General features: G+C 34.9%; 1 protein-coding gene across 1 annotated transcript; it reads left to right on the forward strand.

The window, feature by feature from the left end:
• Window positions 1-237: 237 nt before the first annotated feature.
• Window positions 238-9587, forward strand: LOC133870471 (probable E3 ubiquitin-protein ligase XBOS32). Its single transcript, XM_062307601.1, has 10 exons — window positions 238-1542; window positions 1674-1733; window positions 1945-2016; window positions 2116-2291; window positions 2382-2542; window positions 3539-3597; window positions 3679-3725; window positions 6678-6818; window positions 7693-7784; window positions 8834-9587. The coding sequence occupies exons 1-10, from the start codon at window positions 1348-1350 to the stop codon at window positions 9352-9354; spliced, it is 1524 nt and encodes a 507-aa protein (XP_062163585.1). The 5' UTR covers window positions 238-1347; the 3' UTR covers window positions 9355-9587.
• Window positions 9588-21074: the final 11487 nt, after the last annotated feature.

Here is a 21074-nt window from a genome sequence, read left to right on the forward strand (position 1 = left end):
TGAAAATAATTTTCACTTTTATAGAAACTCTGCAAATACAACATTATCTCACATATATTAACAATTACCTGTTGTGCTTGTAATAATCCGACACTTGAAAAAAAAGTCGTTATTTTCAGTTAGAACCAAGTCTGAAGTCAATCTATGCCGGTGAAAAGAAGTAAAACAAAAAGAGTGTAGGCGCATGAGCCGTAGGATAACCGAGTCAGCTGACCCTGTCGGTGAGGACTCGGGAATTTCCCCACCGCATAGAGAGAGAGAGAGAGAGAGAGAGAGAGAGAGAAAGGAACAACACATGATTGGCTAATATTATCCAAGCATGAGAGACACGCTTTTGTTGCAGGATGTTGTTGGTTGAGGAGGTTGCTGTTAGAAGCCCCTCTCCCCAATAAAACATCGCCCAGACGCCCACACTACTGTTCTTATTTCTTCATCTTCATCCTTTTTTCATTTTAGGCACATTTCAGCTAAGCAATATATGTTATGCAGTACATATTTTTTGGTCAATTCTCTTGTAAAGTTTGATTAATCTCTCCAACATAAGAGATATGCTATATTGGGATTGCAGATTTTGATTCCTTGGAGGTATATCTGGATATGGGTATTGGGAATTCTTACTTTTTGAGCGAGAATTTGGAAGTGGGTGTTGGATATTTTGATTCCCCTGGGGTATTTGAAAAAGGGTATTGAGGAATTTTTACTTTTGAGGGAAAATTTGGAAGTGGGGATAATAAATTGTGACTCTTTTGGTTTTGGGGTTATGCAGAGGTGGATATCAGAGATTAGGATTCTTTGGGAGATATTAGCTATTCTGCTATTGGTTGTTGACATATAGGATTTTGTTGAAAAGGAATTTAAAGTTATTTGTTGCAACATGTATGTTTGTTGGGTTTCTAGAAGTTAACGAGGACTTGTAAGTAATCTATAAACAATCACATCTTGGCCATTTTTTTCTAATGGGTAGTTTCAGAGTGGGTTGTTCTTCATTTGTCCAAAATAGAGTGCGTGTGTGCATAACAAAATAAGAACAGCAGCTCTCTCTCTCTCTCTCTCTCTCTCTCTCTCTCTCTCTCTCGCTAGGAACAAAGATTTAGTGGGATTCTGACCGTTACAACCAATTCTTATGTATGTCTTTGAGAGGCTTTGTTTTGGGTTGTTATTAGTTTGGTAGGTTTAAGTAATTTTGCGAAGAGATTTAAGGATTGCTTTTTCACTTTTCCTTCAAATTCTTTATGTAAGCTCTCGGATAGGTTATGATCAATGTCATTTGTATAGTCCATTTTTAATGATTGAGGACGGGAGCTAGGAAGAAATCTCGCTTGTTTTATTCCATAATTTTCGAGGGCCATGAGGTTTCTTAGCATTATGGGGAATTCATTCGGATGTTCGGCATCCGGGGAGCGCTTAGTTTCGGCAGCAAGAGATGGGGACCTTCAAGAAGCCAAGGAATTATTGGAATATAATCCTCGTCTTGCAAGATATTCGACTTTTGGTGTTCGTAATTCCCCTCTCCATTACTCTGCAGCTCAGGGCCACCATGAGGTATTATATAACTTAATTTAGGATGGAAACTATTCTTAAAGAGATGTTGAAGTTGAGCCTTTTCTTTTACCTTTTTAATTTAACAGTTTTAAGCCTAATTTTAATGTGATTGTATTTTTCCTTGTGTTTAGATAGTCTCTCTCTTGCTCGAGTCTGGAGTTGATATTAATCTCAGGAACTATCGTGGTCAGGTAATATTGATCCTCTAGTTTGATTGATTTGTTCTCGCCATTGAATATAGATAGCCATTTAAGTTTCCCTGTCATTTTGACACTCCGACCGAAAAAGGTGACTTTTTTATTTTTCAAATTTTTATTCGAGGACTTGCATTATTTTGATATCAAAATTTATTCTCATTCCTTTAGGAACTAATAGATTTGTATTCTTTATATTTGTGAACAGACTGCTTTGATGCAAGCCTGTCAGCATGGTCATTGGGAAGTCGTTCAGATTCTGGTTGTTTTTGGAGCCAATGTAAGATTTTTACTCCCAGCCCTTTTCCCAAATTTCATTACCTTGAGTGGTTTAGAACATTTATGCGATAAGTGTATGACAAATTTGTGGGGAATTTAGATTCACAAAGCGGATTATCTGAATGGGGGTACTGCTCTCCACTTAGCTGCTTTGAATGGTCATTCTCGGTGCATTCGTCTCCTCCTTGCAGATTACATACCTAGCATCCCCAATATCTGGAATATATTACAGAAAAGATCAGGCGGTGAAGAATCAACCTTAGAATTTGATGAGGGGTACCTTAATCTCAAAGTCCTCTAGCACTTTTAAGTTCGCTTACAAGTATGCTTCTTTGATTTACTTTCTTGTTCCATCGCTTGCACCAGTGCTCTCTGTCAGGTAATTAATAAGCCTGCTGATGGAGGCATCACTGCTCTCCACATGGCAGCTCTGAATGGGCATGTTGAGAGTGTGCAATTGCTCTTGGACTTGGGGGCTTCTCTTTCTGAGATCACTGAGGAGGATGGAACCACTATTGATCTAATAGGTAACTCCTTTAGCTTATGCCTTTTTGGTCGATAATCATTGCTGACTATTTGCTTCAGCAAATGTGGATTGTTTCTAATTGGATGGTAAGAGTATAATATCTTTGTAGTTTGCAACTTCTGTTGGGTGTTTCTGTTTGCTGTTGGCCATAGGTTCCTCCATCCAATCCCCATGGTGGTCTCCTTTTCTTTTATGCACTCGGACTAAGAAATAAATTTTACTTGTTCAAATAACAATTAAGGTGAAGCAAGGTTTCATTTTTCATGGTCTAAGCCTTTACCTGATTGACATAATTCTTCTAACTGAGATGAGTTATAGTTAGTACTATCAGTTCCTGCCGCTTACAGTTATCCTGTTTACTCCTGCCCTGTTCTTCTATAGAGGCTTATAAACTGAAAATAACTACCATGTTTATATTTGAATTAAAACCATGTTGATAATTAGAATCATTATGCACAAGAAATCATATCTAAAGTATAATCCATCATTGGCATTAAATTGTATAAGACTTCTGGGACCATAAGTTTTGTGGTCTAATTTAATTGAAATATATATATATATATATAAATAATGGAAAATTTTGGTGCATTTCATTCAAATTTTGTTTGCCCTTTCTTTTCTTTTCTCTCTCTCTCTCTCTCTCTCTCTCTCTCTCTCTCTCTCTCTCTCTCTCTCTCTCAATAGCATTGTACTGAATATGATAGATTCATGTGTCATATAATGGTTCTATGAATTAGATCAAATGGTGAAAGGAATTCAAGCTCGATTTTAAATTTTTGTATAAACTTTTGTCTGTTGCCTTCCTGCTATAGTGCAGAGAGCAATAGCATAATTATTATAGTGTGATATCGTAAATCTCTAGTGTCTAAAGTCAAAAAATTAACCTTACAGAACAGACTGTACAGGAATTAAACTGACAAAAGAGGGGGAAAAGGGCTACCTCTGAAACTTAAAAGTGAAGACGTGCTCAAAAGTGTTTGATTATTGTCACTTGTAGGTGCTGGAAGCACAGCTCTTCATTATGCAGCATGCGGTGGAAATGCACAATGTTGTCAAGTACGTTCTTAATAACTCCGATTATGAATATGTCATTGGTATTTATGCTGAAGTTTTCTATTTTCATTGTTTTTGGTTCAGATTTTAATTACCAAGGGTGCCAGTTTGACTGCTGAAAATGGAAATGGGTATGCCTTTACCTCTTATGATTTTATTGTAGTATACTAGTTTCAAATGGCAATTGTTCTGTTTCTTATGGCTGTAAGCTTTATTCATCTGTTATTTAATTAGGCTTTAAAAGCCCCTATTCATTTGAAATTTTTTAAATAAAGGCCTGTTTGGCATGTCCTGTAAGGCCTTATTAGTAGTTTGTAAACCATGTGAGACACAAATCCATCATTGTGAATCAGAAAATTTTATAATCAGTAGCTATTATCAAAATAGAAAATATGTTGAAAGACACCTCTAAAACTTCTAAAAAAATATTTTTACCCTTTTGTTTTGCTGGTGATTAGATGATTCCACCTTTTTATAGTAGACCTATTCAAGATAATGATTTTTTTCATGATGTGCTGCCTAAAATATTAATGGGGGTTATAAACCTCATAAAGAGGCTCTAATTGTTTTCTTTTTTATTTCTACTTTAGATTACCCTGGATATGGGTCCGTGTTTATGCTTGTGTATGCATTGGTGGGATATATCATGGAAATTTATGTACGTTTAGGGTGAATTTTTGTCCTTTTGAAAATTTCAAGTCTGTTTAGACTGAGAGTCCACAGCTTTGAGTCTTTGACAGTAAGCTTTATGTGCTCAAGAAACTTTGCTATTACTAATGTTTGTTAAATTTGGCACTACCACTACAAATGGTAGAAAGAAAAATCACTTGCTAATAAGCATTCAGATTATTCCTATCGATGCAGAAGGTGCCAATTGGTTTGGTTTGTAACCTCTCTATGTGTCTTACTAGAGGCCTAGGATCAGACCCTGCCTCCATGTACGATGTCAGGGGTTTAAGGAATAGGGAAAGATCCCCCATTATGTACCCTACCATTGCCATTTGATCAAATAAACACATATGTTTATATAAAAATAGCTACGATGTGATTACTTGAATTATGCTATATTGGCTATAAAGATGGACTGAAGTTCTACCAGAGTAGATACTTTGACTTGTAGGGTATTATAAGTGGGATCAATTTGTATTCAAATTAAATTAAGATCTACATTCCTCATGCGCTGTTGATAGGGTTGTAAATGAATAGAGCCACTCGTGAACAAGCTTGGGCTCGGCTCGGATTAATTCAACTCAGGATTGGTTCATTTGTTAAATGAATAGGGCTTGAATAAATTTTCAGGCTCGTTTATTAAACAAGCTGAAATGGCAGGATTGGACTTGCGAACAAAGCTTGTACAAGTTCAACTCGACTCGTTAGGCTCATTCATATATAAATATGTTATAGAGGATGTACATATATGTAACTAACTAGATATAACATATAGTATATTACTATATTAGTATAACATAAATAGATATGGTATATAAGTACATATTTCTAACATAATTCACATAAATTTGTAACTAACTATCCATTATTATATAATATCTATGTAAGCATATAGTTAACATACCATATGTGAAGTATACAATTAAGTATACACTAATGTTTTAGTATGTTCTTATATTTATATGTAAGCGTACTATATGTAAGCACTTATGTGTTGTACTTATACATTGTTAGTATATTGACGTACTTATTAATTATAAGTATCACATATACATATTAATTATACTTATATGTTATTCATTAAGTCATTATACATTTATACTTATGCTTATACATATACAAGTATGTTAACGTATAGTATTAACATATGTATTCATTATACTTATACATATAAGTACAGTTACATTACATATTAACATATAGTATTTACATATATACAATTAATATATTTTATTCATTATACTTATACACTATACACTATACATTATAATATATTGTTTACATAAATAATATGCACCAAGTATATTAATTATATAACACTATTAGTGTCTATTACTATAAGTCTTGCACTGTGTGAGACGTCATTTACATATGGGATTTAGTGCTTTAATGGATTTAACTCTTTATCTTATCATTTAATTGGTGTTGCGTAAAGTCGATACGCAAGACTTAGTAATAGTGTGCTAATGACATCCCACACAGGAAAGGAAAAAAGGTCTCACAAGAAGACAACGAAAGGGTGGTCCTCCCTTTATACAAGTCTGAAATCCCACATCGAAAAGGCTAAGAGAATCCCACAATTGAAGTTTTTTAAAATGGGAAGGAAGGTGCTCCTCCCTTCATACGGTCCCACATCAGAAAGGGATAACTAAATCGGACAACTGAGCTTCTATAAAAAGAGAAGCTCAGGTCTTTTTATAATAAAAATAAGTTGACTCGTGCCTTTTCATGCCGAGTGTCTTCTCTTGTGAGTTAACAAATTAATATTTGTTCTCACTTTCTTTTAAGCATTCAGATTCTTTAATCTTTTGGTTTAGATTAATTTTTCAATGAGCCAACTTCGAACAAGCCAAGTTTGGCTCCGCTCGAATACAGCCCTAATTGTTGTGATTGGCTTTTGGAATATGCTTGTGGATTAAAATTGCACCTCTTAACCCCATATCTGTGGTAATATTTGCATTCATGCTAGTCCTACTGGTAACAATGATGAAGGTTTGTAGTAGTCTTATAATAAGATTTGTTGATTCTGGTTTTTGGTAGCAGAGAACCTGCAACTCCATTATGCAATTGAGGATCAAATTAAATACATTTAGTTGTCAGTTTACAAATTCAATTGTGGGTCTCTAGAATTTTCGTGTTAAAAATGTGCTTGGATCGTTCAGTGTATTGGTGACATTGAATGCATCAATTTTCAATGAATCCACTCTAAATGATGGATCTATGCTGCCATTTATAATGAAAGAAACAATTGCAACATAACCTAACATTGGATGCCCAGGTGCTCTGTCTTATACTGCATCATGAAGACTCAGTTGAGGACAGCCTAAGCATTTATTTGGTTTAAGCACTATTGATGTTATTTTCTCTTCATGATTAGAATTGTCTAGTTATGCCTGTTTGTTTTCTGTTCAAAGATGGACTCCCTTGATGGTTGCACGTTCATGGCATAGAACTTGGCTTGAGGAAATCCTTAGCGCAGAGCCAGAATGCCTGGTCCAAGTTCTTCCTTCACCACATCTATCTCTTCCCCTTATGAGCATTTTCAGAATTGCTAGGTGAGTAAAGCTTGTACTGTTCTATTTGCTATTTTGGGTTACCTTATTGAACGATGTTACTGGGCCATGAACTCTGAGGTTTCAAAATTGCGAGTTGGCCCACACCAGTTCAAAAGAATGTATTAGAATTACTGATCATGAATAAAAACTCCCATGCCCCAAATTCAATTCAGCGTGACTTTTCCTATTTAAAGAGTCTTCTCTGGAATTTTGACTCATCCTTACGCCCTAGGCTCCAAGAGTAGTTGTTTTCTTTCTTTCTTTCATTTCACCTTAATTAAATGTTTGAGTTGAAATTGTTTCCCACCGTTAACTCTTAACTAATTTGTACTGCCTCTGTTGGTTCTAGTCCTTTCCATTTTTATTGTTGTCATTGTTATGTTGGATCCGGTATGACCTCTTCTAACGAAAAGATCAGACTAGGCTTTCTTAATATGTAATGTCTTTCCAAGCTAACTTACAGCTATAAGTTATATTTCAGCCTGGCGAAGTTAGTAGTTGTCTTTTTGGCCATACAGAGATGGCTTTTGTTTGCTTGTTCAAGCCACTGGATTTAAAGAGATATGGTTTTAAGGCCAATTTACCTGTTGTGCGAATCAAAGGCATGCATGTGGTTAAAGAAAAATCAACAATTTAATTGAAATACCATGATAGTTCCATAGTCGAGTTATTAATGACTCGGCCTGCTCATTGTAGAAGTTAAGAAATGCCGTCAAATCTCATCTGCTTTCATATGTTTTTATTCTGTTTCTTCTTTTTTTTTTTTGATTGTTGAAATGCACTTATGCCATCAAGTTGTGATGTGGAAAAGGATAGCAACACGTCAATAAGTTGAACCTTATTCCCATTTTTTCGTTTTGGGCACCATTTACAGAGAATGTGGATGGAGGACTAGTGAATCTTTACCCACTTGTCAAGATCCATGTGTCGTCTGTTTGGAAAGAAAGTGCTCAGTAGCTGCAGAAGGTAGATAACCTTTAAATCTAGCAAAATTTCCCTTGAATTTTTTTCCCTCCCTTTGTTTATGTACTTAACATATCCAAACTGCTAGAGATATAGAATTATGAGAAAAGAGTGTGTTACTAACCTTGATTGTTGTTTATTGATAAATGGTTGTAGCTGAATCTTACTATTATGGTTCGTCTGGTTGCCAGAAGATTACAGTGGAAAATAGATGCAGAATCTTTTACCAACCTCTTTTCCAATATTCCAATCTAGCTATATAAACAAGTTGTGGCCGTACTAGTATGGAAGATGATGGTGCTATAGGGGTCATGAGGGTAGACAGTGAGGTTTGGTTCAGTAGTGTTGCGGTGGTGGCATGTTAGGTGAAAGCATTCTTGATAATTGTCGGTTAATGATTATAGAGCTGATTAGGTGGCCGCTGCTGTGCTGGTGGTAGTACTAGTTATTGAAATTATATTGGAAATCTTAACAGAAACATCAGATATTGTCAATCAAAATCACATCTATCACCCACAGAGAGAGTGTGTGAGAGCTCAGCATGTAACATTGAAAACAAACTCAGTTAAAGCAGCTACAGAGTAGCATGTGATTTTTATTAGTTACAGAAGTAGTCTGAAATTTAAAGTCATAAAATGCACGTTAACCATGCATAGCATGCTCTTTAAGGTACATATGCTCAATGCTTTGTTGATTTATCCACATATAACATGAATCCTTAAGTCCTGGGCAGATTTGTGAATTAGGCAACATATTCCTAATATTCCAAAGTATTACACCCTTATTTTATTTTATTCTTTGCTTTCTTTGTCCTCAATCTAGCTATATTTCTCTATATATATCAATTTAAACTCTCTTTCTTCCTAATGTATGGATTCTTCATGGTCCTATCTTTTGTTTGTTCGTTGATTTATTGATGGCAGCCACCTACTAAATATTATTTCGAAATTGTCATGCCAATCTCTCAGTCCTTAACATCTACACTTAGTATGCTACTGCTCTATACTATAAATCCATTAAGCACTGACAGAATAACATGTCTCATGGTGCAGGTTGTGATCATGAGTTCTGCACCCGGTGTGCCTTGTACCTTTGTTCTACAAACTGCACCTCAACTGTTGCTAATGGTCCCCCGGGCTCAATAGCGTGTCCTCTCTGCCGGCATGGCATAGTTTCATTTGTCAAGCTTCCTGCAACTAGACCAGTTGTCAAGGAGATCGCCAGAACAAGTTTGTCTCTATCATTTTGCACGTGTACAGGGGAAGAACCAGAGCCCTCTTCACTAGAAACCCCATTTTGCAAGCGCGAGCTTCGTTGCTCCCGAATTTCCCCTCTAGGATCTTCTTTACGCTCCCTGAGCTTCCGTAGATTCCCATCGATGAAAATCAACTATAGTCTTTGCAAGGAAGTTCCTGACGTTTGTCGTTCTTTAGTTCCCTGTACTTTAAACCGAAACTTGCGGAGTCACTTGACTAAATGCTCAAAATCAGGCTTTCAGCGATCATCTTCTGCAGGCCGAAGGTCATGGATTTCTGCTCTAAATCAATATGAGACTGCTGGTGGTGGATGCTGAAAGTTTTCCCCCTTTCTGCTTGTCCATACATAAGAATCAAGTTCCCTTTTTATAATGATGATTGGGTTTGTAAATATTAATAAACGTCATTTACCAGCCATAGAAGGAATGTTGAACTCTTTATACAACGTTTCATAATGTGTCAAACTCATGTACATATCCTCTCCCTGTCTTGTTGGCAGGGTGATGGAATACAAAAATGAACTTGCGAATCTCAGAAACTGTTTTGTGCAGGAATTTTGTCTTGCATGTTATTGCCAAGTTAGTCTCTGAATGTGGAGATTCATTGAACTACGCAACCCTCTTTTCTATGGTACCAAAGCATCAAGTGATTTTACTTAGTTTTTATCACTTTTCGTGAGAATTTACTGTCATTTGAACATGGGTTACCTGCATCCAGAATGTGACCTGTGCATGGTTACAAGAACTATTTAATGCTCACGAGATTGACGCCAAAAAGGTCAACATTACTACCAGCGAATGCACATGCTGCGTGTAAACACTTAGAAGCCGGCCATCATCTGCTCCTCCTAAGTTCCCTTTTCAAATTCACTTGTTCTTATACGTACACATTGTTAAAGTATTTTCAAAATTAATGTATATATATATATATATATATATATATATATATATATATATATATATATATATATATATATATATATATATATATATATATATTTATTTTGTATCTTAGGAATGATTTAAAAGGAATGTACGTGTTAAAGAGCATTAAATAAAGATAGTTTTACATGGGAAAAAGAGTTGGCATTTATAAGGCTCAATACACTTTAAACATTTAAAGTAATGCTTAGATGTATACTCTAGTACGGTGCGAAGCACCGAACGCACATGCACACGCGTGTGTGACAGTGGGCTGTAGGACGTTAGTGATGCTTTAATGGCGCACTTGGCACTTAAGCATCAAAGCGATCTAATCATGACCTTTCAATTTTGGATGGTCATGATCAATTGATCTGGTAGTTTAATCTAAACCATAGGATGCTTCTTAGGTAGATCCAATGGTTGGATTTACTAGACCATCACTAAAATAAATTGTAAGGTTAAATCACATTTGATCTAATGGTTGAGATTAATTAATAACGATCTAATGGTTATTATTAACTAATCATAGACAATTATTTGATTTGATGGTCAGATTTAAGTGTGTTAAAATAGCAATTTATGACTGTTACTTAAGCAGTTATAGACGATTGGATTAGCAGTTATTTTCAATATAATACAGAAGTAACTATTGTCCAGTTATCAGAAAAATACAGAAGTAACTACTGTACAGTGATTATTAAAAGAGATAGCAAAATTTCTTTTATCTTGAATAGCTTTTCTGATACCTTCTGTATTTTTAAATTACAAAGTCTATGTCTGACTCTTACTATAATAGAAAAATCTAAAAGTATTCGGATTTAATTTTTCGTTAGTGCAAAACGCAATTAAACAAACAGAGAATTATAAACTCCATTGTATCCTGGAAAAATATTTGCTGTAACCTTTTTGCATACCTTTCTGATGGGAGCAAATAATTTCTTAAGGAAAACGACGTTGTATCGCAACTTAAGAGCATTTTGTTTTACGGCTTTCGTTTACTATTTCTAACACACATTGTTAGGTATTAGCCTAAACCCAAGCAAGGGAGTGGAGAGTAATTCTTAAAATTTTTCTTATGTCCTCCAAAAATAGTGTATTTTAAAATCAACATAGGATCAAAATCTAATAGATTACTATTAGAATTCAAATAGTAACTTTAAAAGTTAAATTATTTTTGAAATGACATAAAAAGAACTTATAGTATTACCCAGGAGTGAAATGAGCATGACAATCGGATGACTTGGGATGAGTAATCACGTGCACAGATAGTCTTAGTTAATTTGATATTTAGTTACCCTTTTTTCCTTGTCATTATATATTTGATCAATAAGTTATCCCCAAGATAAAACACAAGTTGGTAGCAAGGAGTAGTAATTGAGTAGGATTAGTCTTTTATGGTTGTCTTAGTCTTTTTAAGACAATGCATTTAAGAAGAATAAACATGATTCCATTGTCGCTTGTTGAGAGACTTTAGATTTCTTGAACTATCCTAACATAGAGAGAGTGGTTCGGAATTCTTCAAATTATTCTACTACTATCAGATATGTTACAAGGGCTCATAAATTCAAACAAAAACCTCAAGATTGTTGGATTGATCGATTTGCTTGACAACAGCAGGCCCAAGGCAAAATACTAGCATCATCAACTTAATTCTGACACAGCTAGCATGGAGTAAATGGTCAACCTCAACATGTAGAAACATTTCCTCACCAACACGCATGCCCTCAAGGTTATTCCGTACGTCCTTTCTTTTCTTTTTATTTGATAGCTACCAACATTTTGGCGATATATATTTTTTTTTCTATTCAAGTTCTTAAAGCCATCGCCTTAACGCTACTTTTTCACCTTGCAAACAGAGAACTTTTATGACTGCAAGTGAACCAGAAACATAGAAAAGTAGCCAAATGCAAGGAAAATACAAACTGCTCATATATATTTTAGCTCATTCACTGCAAAACTTTGGAGAGCATGTCTGAAACCACAATTACACAAAGATCCCATAATGGAGATCATGAAAATAGAAGATCGATCATCAACTCCCAACTTGTTTGCTGGTGATTGCTTTAAGTAAGAAAACTGACAACATGTATATAAACGTGCGCCAGACAAAGAGATCATAACCTTCAAAGTTCTGATAATAGTAAATTGATTGAAATAATACAAATTACAAACATTTAGAGTTACATGCACGTCAAGCAAAGCTCAGAAGGGATAGACTAAAAAGGATAAGATGGGAGGATTGGCCAAAACAAAAATGAAAATTATAGACGCTAACAGAATAGAGAGCGGCCATAATAATAAGAAAGAAAGTAAAAAGTCTTGCAAGGTCAAGAAAAAAAAAAAAAACAAAAAAAAAAAAGAGAATAAAAATAGCTCAGTCAGGATAGCACCATCAAAAACCTACCGTTTGCGGTGGATGTTATGGAGCTGGAGTTTCCTCCGAGGGCTCTCAGATAGAGATATGTTTGGTTCCATGGGGGGGAGTTTGTTGAGCAGCAAAGAGCAGGAGAATGTTAAGAAATAAAGGACGGGCATGGAGGTGCGGCTTTGAGGTGATGTAAATGTGCAGGAAGAAGCGATGGATAGTGGGGGTATATATGGGTGAAAAGAGAGGGTAGGGGGAAATAAATGAGAATCAGAAAGGACTGACATTCCGGAATCCGAATAGGTGTTCAGTTGGAGCCTAGGGTTAACAGTAGACGCCAAAAACTTGAGCCTCTCTCTTGTTCGAAGAATGGGGACTGATTTGAGAGAAGGTGGTGGGGGGAAGTACGGAGAAAACAGTGTTAGTAATGTGACTTAACCATCTCGTCTGCCTTCACATCTTTTACCCTCTCAGTTACGTTAATTCAAAAGAATAAGAAGAAGCATGGGGACTCGGAATTTCAAAAGTTTTTGAGAAAAAGAGAAAGCTAGGCTGTTCAAACATGAATATTTATGAGAAAGTAAAAAAGTTGCCCACTCTAATTGTTCTCTGAGTGTATTTTTTTTTGTTTGAGTTGTTTATTATATAATTTTTTTTTTTTTTTTTGCTAAAAACAAAATGCAGTCCTATAGATTATTACCAAACTCACATTTTCTTTGCCTTCTTGTCTGAGTTGTCTCTTGTATAAGGCTTTCTTTGTTTTTTGGTTATTTTTTACTAGGGTACTCTTTAGTCTTTAGCCCTTACAAATTTGTCTCTTTATCAACCTCGTGCCCTGTTCAATTTCCTGAACTGAAATACCATGTGCATTTCTTAATTTCCTGGAAGTGTATACGTACAGTTTCCAAGTCAAACGATTTGCTGGGAAAGCATTACAGTAAATAAGGACAAGTCAATTAGAATAGAGTGCTAATGACAAGTCAATTATGCACACTACTACAGTTGAATTATGCAAACTACAGTTGCAGAAATCCTTCAAATCATGATTGTTGTTTGTTAATCCACCCCTTTTTTTTTCTTACTAAAAAATAAAAACATTAACAAATTACTTTCAAGACAAAATACTCACAAAAAAAAATTAAACATCTTTTATCTTTATATCATGTCTGTTGGGAATCGAGCCCTATACGTAGCCCATTTCCTTAGTCAAGTACCAAGAGGTCCACCTAGATAAACCCATTCATGATTGAAGCCCATTAACAGCTTTTGATTACGAATGGTAAATTTTGATCACTAATCGTTGAGTTTGACAATAATTTGACAAGGCTTACACCAAAAAGAGGGGATTTTTGAACCATATCTCTCGAGGATCCCAAGATATGGACATGTCACATATAATAGCTTATAGTACCTACGTGTCATCATTCTACCATGAGTTTCCTAAATCATGGGAAAACTAAGCTTCAAAACTTCATCATGTCTGGTAAGCATAACGAATTTGACAACTTTACAACCTAAACTAGGTATGAAAAATGACATGACATGGCCAGCATGGCCACCCTGAACAATATTCAACTAATACATATTGGCGAAGGAGAGAAAGGTAAGAAATCTTTTCAAATTCTCTAACTAAATTCAATTCTTTAAGCCCTTTGGCATCGGAGCTATATCTCCGCCATCCCAGTCCGGCAATTTCTTTTATCTAATTTTCCTTCGTTTACGTGACCTCAAAAACTAAGAATACTCATTCAAACACACAAAAGAGCCATGCTACACATGCACCCCTCATCCTCCCCTCATCCTCCCTTTATAATAAAAAAATTGGTTTTAAGAAAAAAGTTGTTTTTGATGTGACATTAGAGACAACTTTTTCCTTAAAATCAATTTTTTTAAGGAAAAAGGGGAGATAAAGGGGGGATGAGGGGTGCATTTCTAGCATTTCTCCACACAAAAACTGTCTCAACATAGTCATTAGTCAAAACACTTTTAACCAAAAAAAAAAAAAAATTCTTAAAATAAGTTATCAATGTATACATTCATCAACTGGTATATCAGATTGGACTTTCACTTGATTGATCGACCAGTTTATTGGTCTACTCAATCTTTGCAACCCACCTTACCCCGGCGAAAACAACCAAAAAAAGAAAACACGAAAAAGGAAGTTAATAACACGTACGCAATTAATGCCATGCATGCATGCATGCACCCATGCATGCTTCTCCAATACTCATAAAAATATGTGCGAAAGAGCTCTATATCCAACAACCCAATGCAGCAAAGCACCCATGGACATAACACAGAATCCTCAAACATTTGAGTCTGGGAATGGGTTATGGGAACACAATGTCCGATGCTGGATAGACTGCAAAACAAGATCTTTTGAGAAAAAACATACAACAGCTTTGCAAGTAAAAGCTCCCTATTCTGCGCAAAACCAGATCAGGCTCTCTCTTTTCCTACCAGCTAGGGTTCCTATCTTCTGGTTGTGTTGTGTTTCACATGTGGACGAAGGAGTTGACAGAGAAGGAGAGAAATTATTCCAGTGTGACAGAAAAAACGTAAGAAAGAAATCTCCGGTTCCACTCTCCTCCAAAGAGAGTGCCCTCCACTTGAGATCACATGGGATTTGGTGTAATAATCATAAATCCTAGTAGAAGAAAGGACCTCTCTCAGGCTGAGTCAAAGAAATTTTATATGCGTACGCATATAAAATAAAAGTAAACTAGTCTTAAATTTAACATCATACTAAATTATAAGTCATAACTCTATACAAAAGTTACATATCTATAAAATTATCTTTTATTTTGAATACAAAAATGTTATAGTTTGTTATAAACATGTAAAAAAAAAATCCAAAAAAGAAATTTGTATATCCTTCTAATTGTATTCGACAACGGTTTTTCATGGAATAAAATTCATCTATTATTATCATTTCTGTAGTGAAATTCTTAACAATTTTATTCTCAATATAAATTAGCAGATGATCGCTATAAACTCATCTTCCTTTCTATTACGTAATCTAGTTTGTATTAATAGAATAAATTTTTTGAAAGGTTGAATTTCATTTTTGCCGAGGTCAACATATGATTAACCCTTAAAAAATAAATATTTTTTTAAGGATTTTAAAAAAAAAATTTGGGGGGGGGGGGGGGCCATGCATGCACCCCCACCCCGACCTCTCCATTTGGAATGACTAGTAGCAGTAATATTTAAATAAAATATAGTAAAAATTATCTGTATGTAACAGCTATTTATAGGGGTGTCAGTTCGCATTTTGGGTTCAATTCATATCAAAATATGAATATAAAATTATATAAGTCAATTCTAACCCGATCCATTTAATTAAACAAGTTAAACTTATCAACACTAACCCTCTAATTTGTATTGATTTGATGTTAGGTTCACGGACCGTATCAAAAATTATTTATTATTATATCACATATCGAATTCAAGTCATATTAAAATATAAATAAATATAAATACATACATACTATATATATATATATATAAAAGCCAACCATAGTTCAAACTATTTAACCTGTAAAAATTTGTCAACCTACCCTAATTATCTAAGTCATTAGAATCATTTTGTATTATTAAAAGTTATGCCTCGAATTAACCGAAGAAGATCACGGTTTCTTTCTCGAAATGGCGCGTGAGAGACGAGACGGATAGGATCTTCAAGAGTATGTCAGCTTTTAATCAATCTAGATAATCATCACGACCATGGTGACGGGACAAGACATGGTCAATCCATCAGTCTCTTCTCTTCTGCTCGCTTTTACTTTCTACGTAAGACATATTTGGACGCTGTGGCTGTCAGGCTGTGGCTGTGCTGCTGCGAATTGAACCACTGCGCGCATGTATGCGTCTTATCTCCGTCTCTCTCGTATCTTTTAGCCTTGATTCTACAGAGAGGTGTGTGATGATGGGTCATAAAGGGTATCCATCCATTTTTGTGAATGTGCCGTGGATGGTAGCCTGTGCTCTCTACTCGTCGTCTACTCCATTTCTTTCCTTCTTCGCTGGCGCCTGGCGGGCAGGTGGACGACTCAACTGTTTATTAAATGTCCCTCTGCTTTGCCATCCTTTGCCCACCTGACTACTGGACGTGAATTTCAAATACTGCTCAAAATAATAATAATAACAATGTTAAAAGTTACTTATGTGTTATTTTTGTGTCCTTTTAAAAATTAACTTTTAAAATTATTGTTAATCTTATAGTTGAATATTATTAAATTTTAATCAAATAATAATTTTAAACCGTCATATTATTCTTGAAAGCCATGTTCACAAAAATACTTATAAAATTACTTATTGTGAGAATGTTGTAGCTTTACTTTACCAATCTTTTGTTTTACGTACTTTTTTCAAATAAAATAACATAATTATGTCTTTTTTATTGAAAAATTAAATAAAAAAAAAAGGTGGGTACATACCCTTTGGCTTGAAAGTAGGTAGTTGTCCTCAAAGGGTAGCTCAATCGATTAAGGATCACGTTTCATGAAACAAAAATTACTAGTTCAAATTCTTTATCCCATTTTATGTGGACATATATAAAAAAATAATAATAATAATAATAATAATAATAATAATAATAAAAAGTAGGCAGTCTTGGAAGAGAATTTCGTTGCTTTAAAGAATTCATTAAATCATTAAATTTACTTATTTTTATCGGTAATTTAATATAGTATTAGAGTAAAAGATCTTGAATTCGAATTTTCAATCGTGTTATTTGTTGGAACTTTTCAGTAAACAACTTTTTTTTTTTTTTTTTCAACTGTTGATACTTCCTGATCTGTTTTTTATGCTTTTGTTACGATTTAAATCTGAACGGACCAAAATAATTGGACTGCTTTTTCACTTTATTGCAGTGTCAATCCAGATTGAATTAACATAGTATTGAAGATTAAACAGATTGTCATTCCAGCTTTTGTTAAGCTTTTGCGAGTGATTAGGCTCAAATTATCCTTAAGATTAACTATTGTATTGACTTGGTATTGACAATGTCAATTCAGATTGAAATCGATCCCGATCCTAAGACCTTGGCTATAACCAGTTTTATTTCAAAGATTAAATTAATAGTTATCCAGCAGACAAAAATTACATCAAATACATAGAAATTACATCAAAATTACATCAAAACCACTAAACCAGCAAGCATAGAAATCACAACATGCATCAAAATGTATGACCATACACCGAGCAATGATAGGCAGGGGCCAACTTGCCGGCCCCTGCCCGTCCCTTTTGATTAAAAGGGATTTTTTTAAATGAAAAAGGCAAGTTCCGATGAGAACTTACTTTTTCATTAAAACACTATTTTTTTATTAAAAAAAGTCTGCTGGGGGCGCCCCCAGTTATCATTCTCCCCATACACCAAGTACCCTAGGAGGAAAAAACCAAATACCAAACGGTCCAAACCACATCAAATGACAGCACCAGATGGTCGAAACCACATCAAGTTACAGCTGGCTAGCACCAATGCCTTCAAAGCAGCCACCAAACCGGCCAACACGTTCAATTAGTCGTCCTCGAGTAAAAATGTTAATGCTCTTTAAAGTTTTTTTTACAAAAAAGAATAAACCAAAAAGAAATTCGAATCATAATTCATAAGTTGAAATGAAATTGGTAAATGACTAAATAAAATAAGATGTAAATAATAATAAGCTTATATACTTGATTCGAGCCTATAACGTTTGCATTATCAACTACGTATACCTCCTAATCATAACCATGGCCACTGGTTATGGGTTTTAACGATAACCAATTTTGTCAACATATGAGGGCTTCGGCTATTTTTGGAGTTAATATACTTCAAAAATGGTACGACACACACGTTCTAGTGTTAACAATTGACTCTGAAGCGACAATAATAATGAGAATAGCCAGCATATATATCACATGTTATTTGGAAAAATATTGAAAATTTGGTTAAATTTATAGTGTGTTTGGTTCGAATATTTTGGTGTATTCGAACCGGGTGTTTATTCGAAAACCCGACACCCGCATCCATGCTGAATAAAACCCGAACGCTTTTTTGAAATCGGTTTGTATTTCAAGGTGTCCATGATGATCGGAGGCGTGAATATTTTGTTTTGGAAGCATTTATTGCTGCTCTATTACCAGCATTTTTTGTTTAACGTTGTGGGACCCGCGTCTTCAGACGATGAGGCAGAAGAAATATTGGGTGTATTTCGTTTTTTCGTTCAGCATCAGTATGAGCTTGTAAGGACCGTTGATTAAAACACGATCTCAGATGAATAAATCTTGTCCGCCAGATGCATTTGTACATTCCCGCGTGCACCCAACCACTCCCGCATTATAACGTAACTGGGGCTTCCATTCTGTTTATTTTTTTGAACAAAATATCCCGCTTTTGTCTTGTTACGAGATATGCTCAGACTCGTCAGATTTGTCGGTGCATTGGAATTCGGTTGGGTGTAAAACATTTACACCGTTTTCCATAATTTATGTGATTAACAGCCGTTAGATTATAAGACCAGTAAAGTTCCTATTATTTTGACCGTCCATTCGGTTCTATAAGGTGCGAGTGACCTCACCCAACAATTGCCCGTTATGAGAGGCGTGTCTTCGCCTTTTTCGTGGACCGATGCATCATTATGGGGGCAGCTGGGGTTTATTTTCTAATGGTGTATTTGCTTAGAGGGTAGTTATGGTTTTAATTAATATCAACCGTTAGATTCGTAATTTGTAGCTTATTTATCATCTGAACCGTTCAATATGTGCCTTCTTCATTCGAGTGCCACAGCATATAATTCCCCATTTTCTTGATATATTCAATTGGAGTTAGAAAAGTGGAATTGTGTGGTGTGCGTATCCATGTTTAATTTGCGCGTCTATGTATCAACCACACGATGAAAGGGGCTTCTCATCCAACGGTTAAAAAAAGGACAATAACAATTTCAAGACCGATTCTGTCATAAATTGCTTGCACCAGATTATATGACCTGTACCTTGCATGGTCGACGTGTGTCTCTCATAATTTTGATCATCCCATTTCTGTTCAACGGCCATGACCTGTACCTTTCTCTCATTTTCTCCCATTCTCTTCCTCCTGCCGAACAAGAAACCCGTGAAACCATCGTGTTACTATTGCCTGAAAAGAAGCGTGTCAGGGAGCTTTTCAGGCTTCCATCACCTCCTTCCACTCGTTGTAGCAATATTCGCCGGCATTTGTATAGATTGGGGTCTTTCACCCATCAGAGAGGTAGGTGATTTTTGAGTTTTTTGCTTTTAATCTATTTATTATACATTAACCTTACAATTTTTGGGCTTCGTGTTGTGAGTGACGGCCTCGCACAGTGGACGGAAACTGGCTATAAGTTCGTGCATCGGAAGGTAGAACCTCAATGTCTTCAGAGAAGCCTTCTTCTTCGGATAAATATTCTTCCTCAATAGCTTCCAACACCCAACAATACTCAGCTCCTCCAGTGAAGACAGTCCACGTGGTCGGTCCAAGAACACGGTCTTGGAGGGTTAGTTTCAATTTCATAGTTTGTTATTGTTGATTATTGTTTCATTTTTTATTTGTAATTTGCACAAGAACTTTGTATTTCAGGGACTGTTAAGGGGATTTATTATGATTTTATTATTTTTTGTATATTCTGTTGTTATTGTTACAATGTTGTTCCTGTTTGTTGGTTTGGATTTTTTAGATCATTTCTCATACGAGTTCCTGCATAATTTGGTAGATCTGTGTTTTTTTTTTTTTTTTTTTCCGTTTACGTTAAATTATTTTTTCCCATCACCTAATGGTCCGGCATGAAAACTGATCTGTTATTTTTGTAATGGACAACCTGCTTTTTTAAACAAAGGTGCATATTCCAGCTTTTTTAAACTGATCTGTTATTTTTTTAGCTACAAAATATCTCATACCAGTAGTATTCCAGCTTCATTTTTTGTTCACCAAATCATTTCCGTGGAGGTGATTTTTGCTTAACACATCACTCCGGTAATAATTGTCAAACCTTTTCTCCTTTTTTTTTTTTTTTTCCGATCCTCCACGTCATAATGTTGACTAGTTTTTTTGAATGAATTTTTTTAAAACAAAGGTGCATATTTTTTTAGTTAGGACTTACGGCCAAAGGGGTAAAAAGTAAAAATAAGTTTGAGTTGTTTGTTAAAGTTATTGTTTTTTTGCTAAAAAAATAAAAGAATTTGTCTTAAATCGATGCTTAAACAAAAAAAAAAATTGAATAAAAAAAAAAAAACAAGACTCCAACATCTATGCTATAATTGTCTGAACGGTTAAAATTTATTAATTTCACTCTCAATTCCAAAAAGTGTTGCATAAGGAAAAAAACAAAAATATCATAGAATATCAACCTTTATTATATTTTTTGTTGAATTTTTACAAACTGTCCCCTTTTTTTTTTAACTTAACTCAAAGGTATATCAAAAGTATAGGTTTATCAAAAAGCTGTGTAGACTGGTAGAAAACAGAAAAACCCAAAAAATTAAAGCAAATTAATCAGAACTTTGTCAAGAACTTAAAACAAGTTCAACTCGCATACTATACATCTAACAACTTAAAACAAGTTCAACTCGATTTTTATTTACTTAAAACAAATTTTCTCAAACCATGGTAGGAACTAATTACTTACAAAACACTACAAAAAAGAAAGCATAAGCTGATCCATTGATCAATATAGAAAAGTTATTTGGTTTTTACTGTCCACAACAATAGATGCTCATATTCCTCCTTATTTGTATTTTTTCTTTTCTT

This window comes from Alnus glutinosa, chromosome 6 (genome assembly GCF_958979055.1).
Source record: "Alnus glutinosa chromosome 6, dhAlnGlut1.1, whole genome shotgun sequence".
Taxonomy (NCBI): Eukaryota; Viridiplantae; Streptophyta; class Magnoliopsida; order Fagales; family Betulaceae; genus Alnus; species Alnus glutinosa.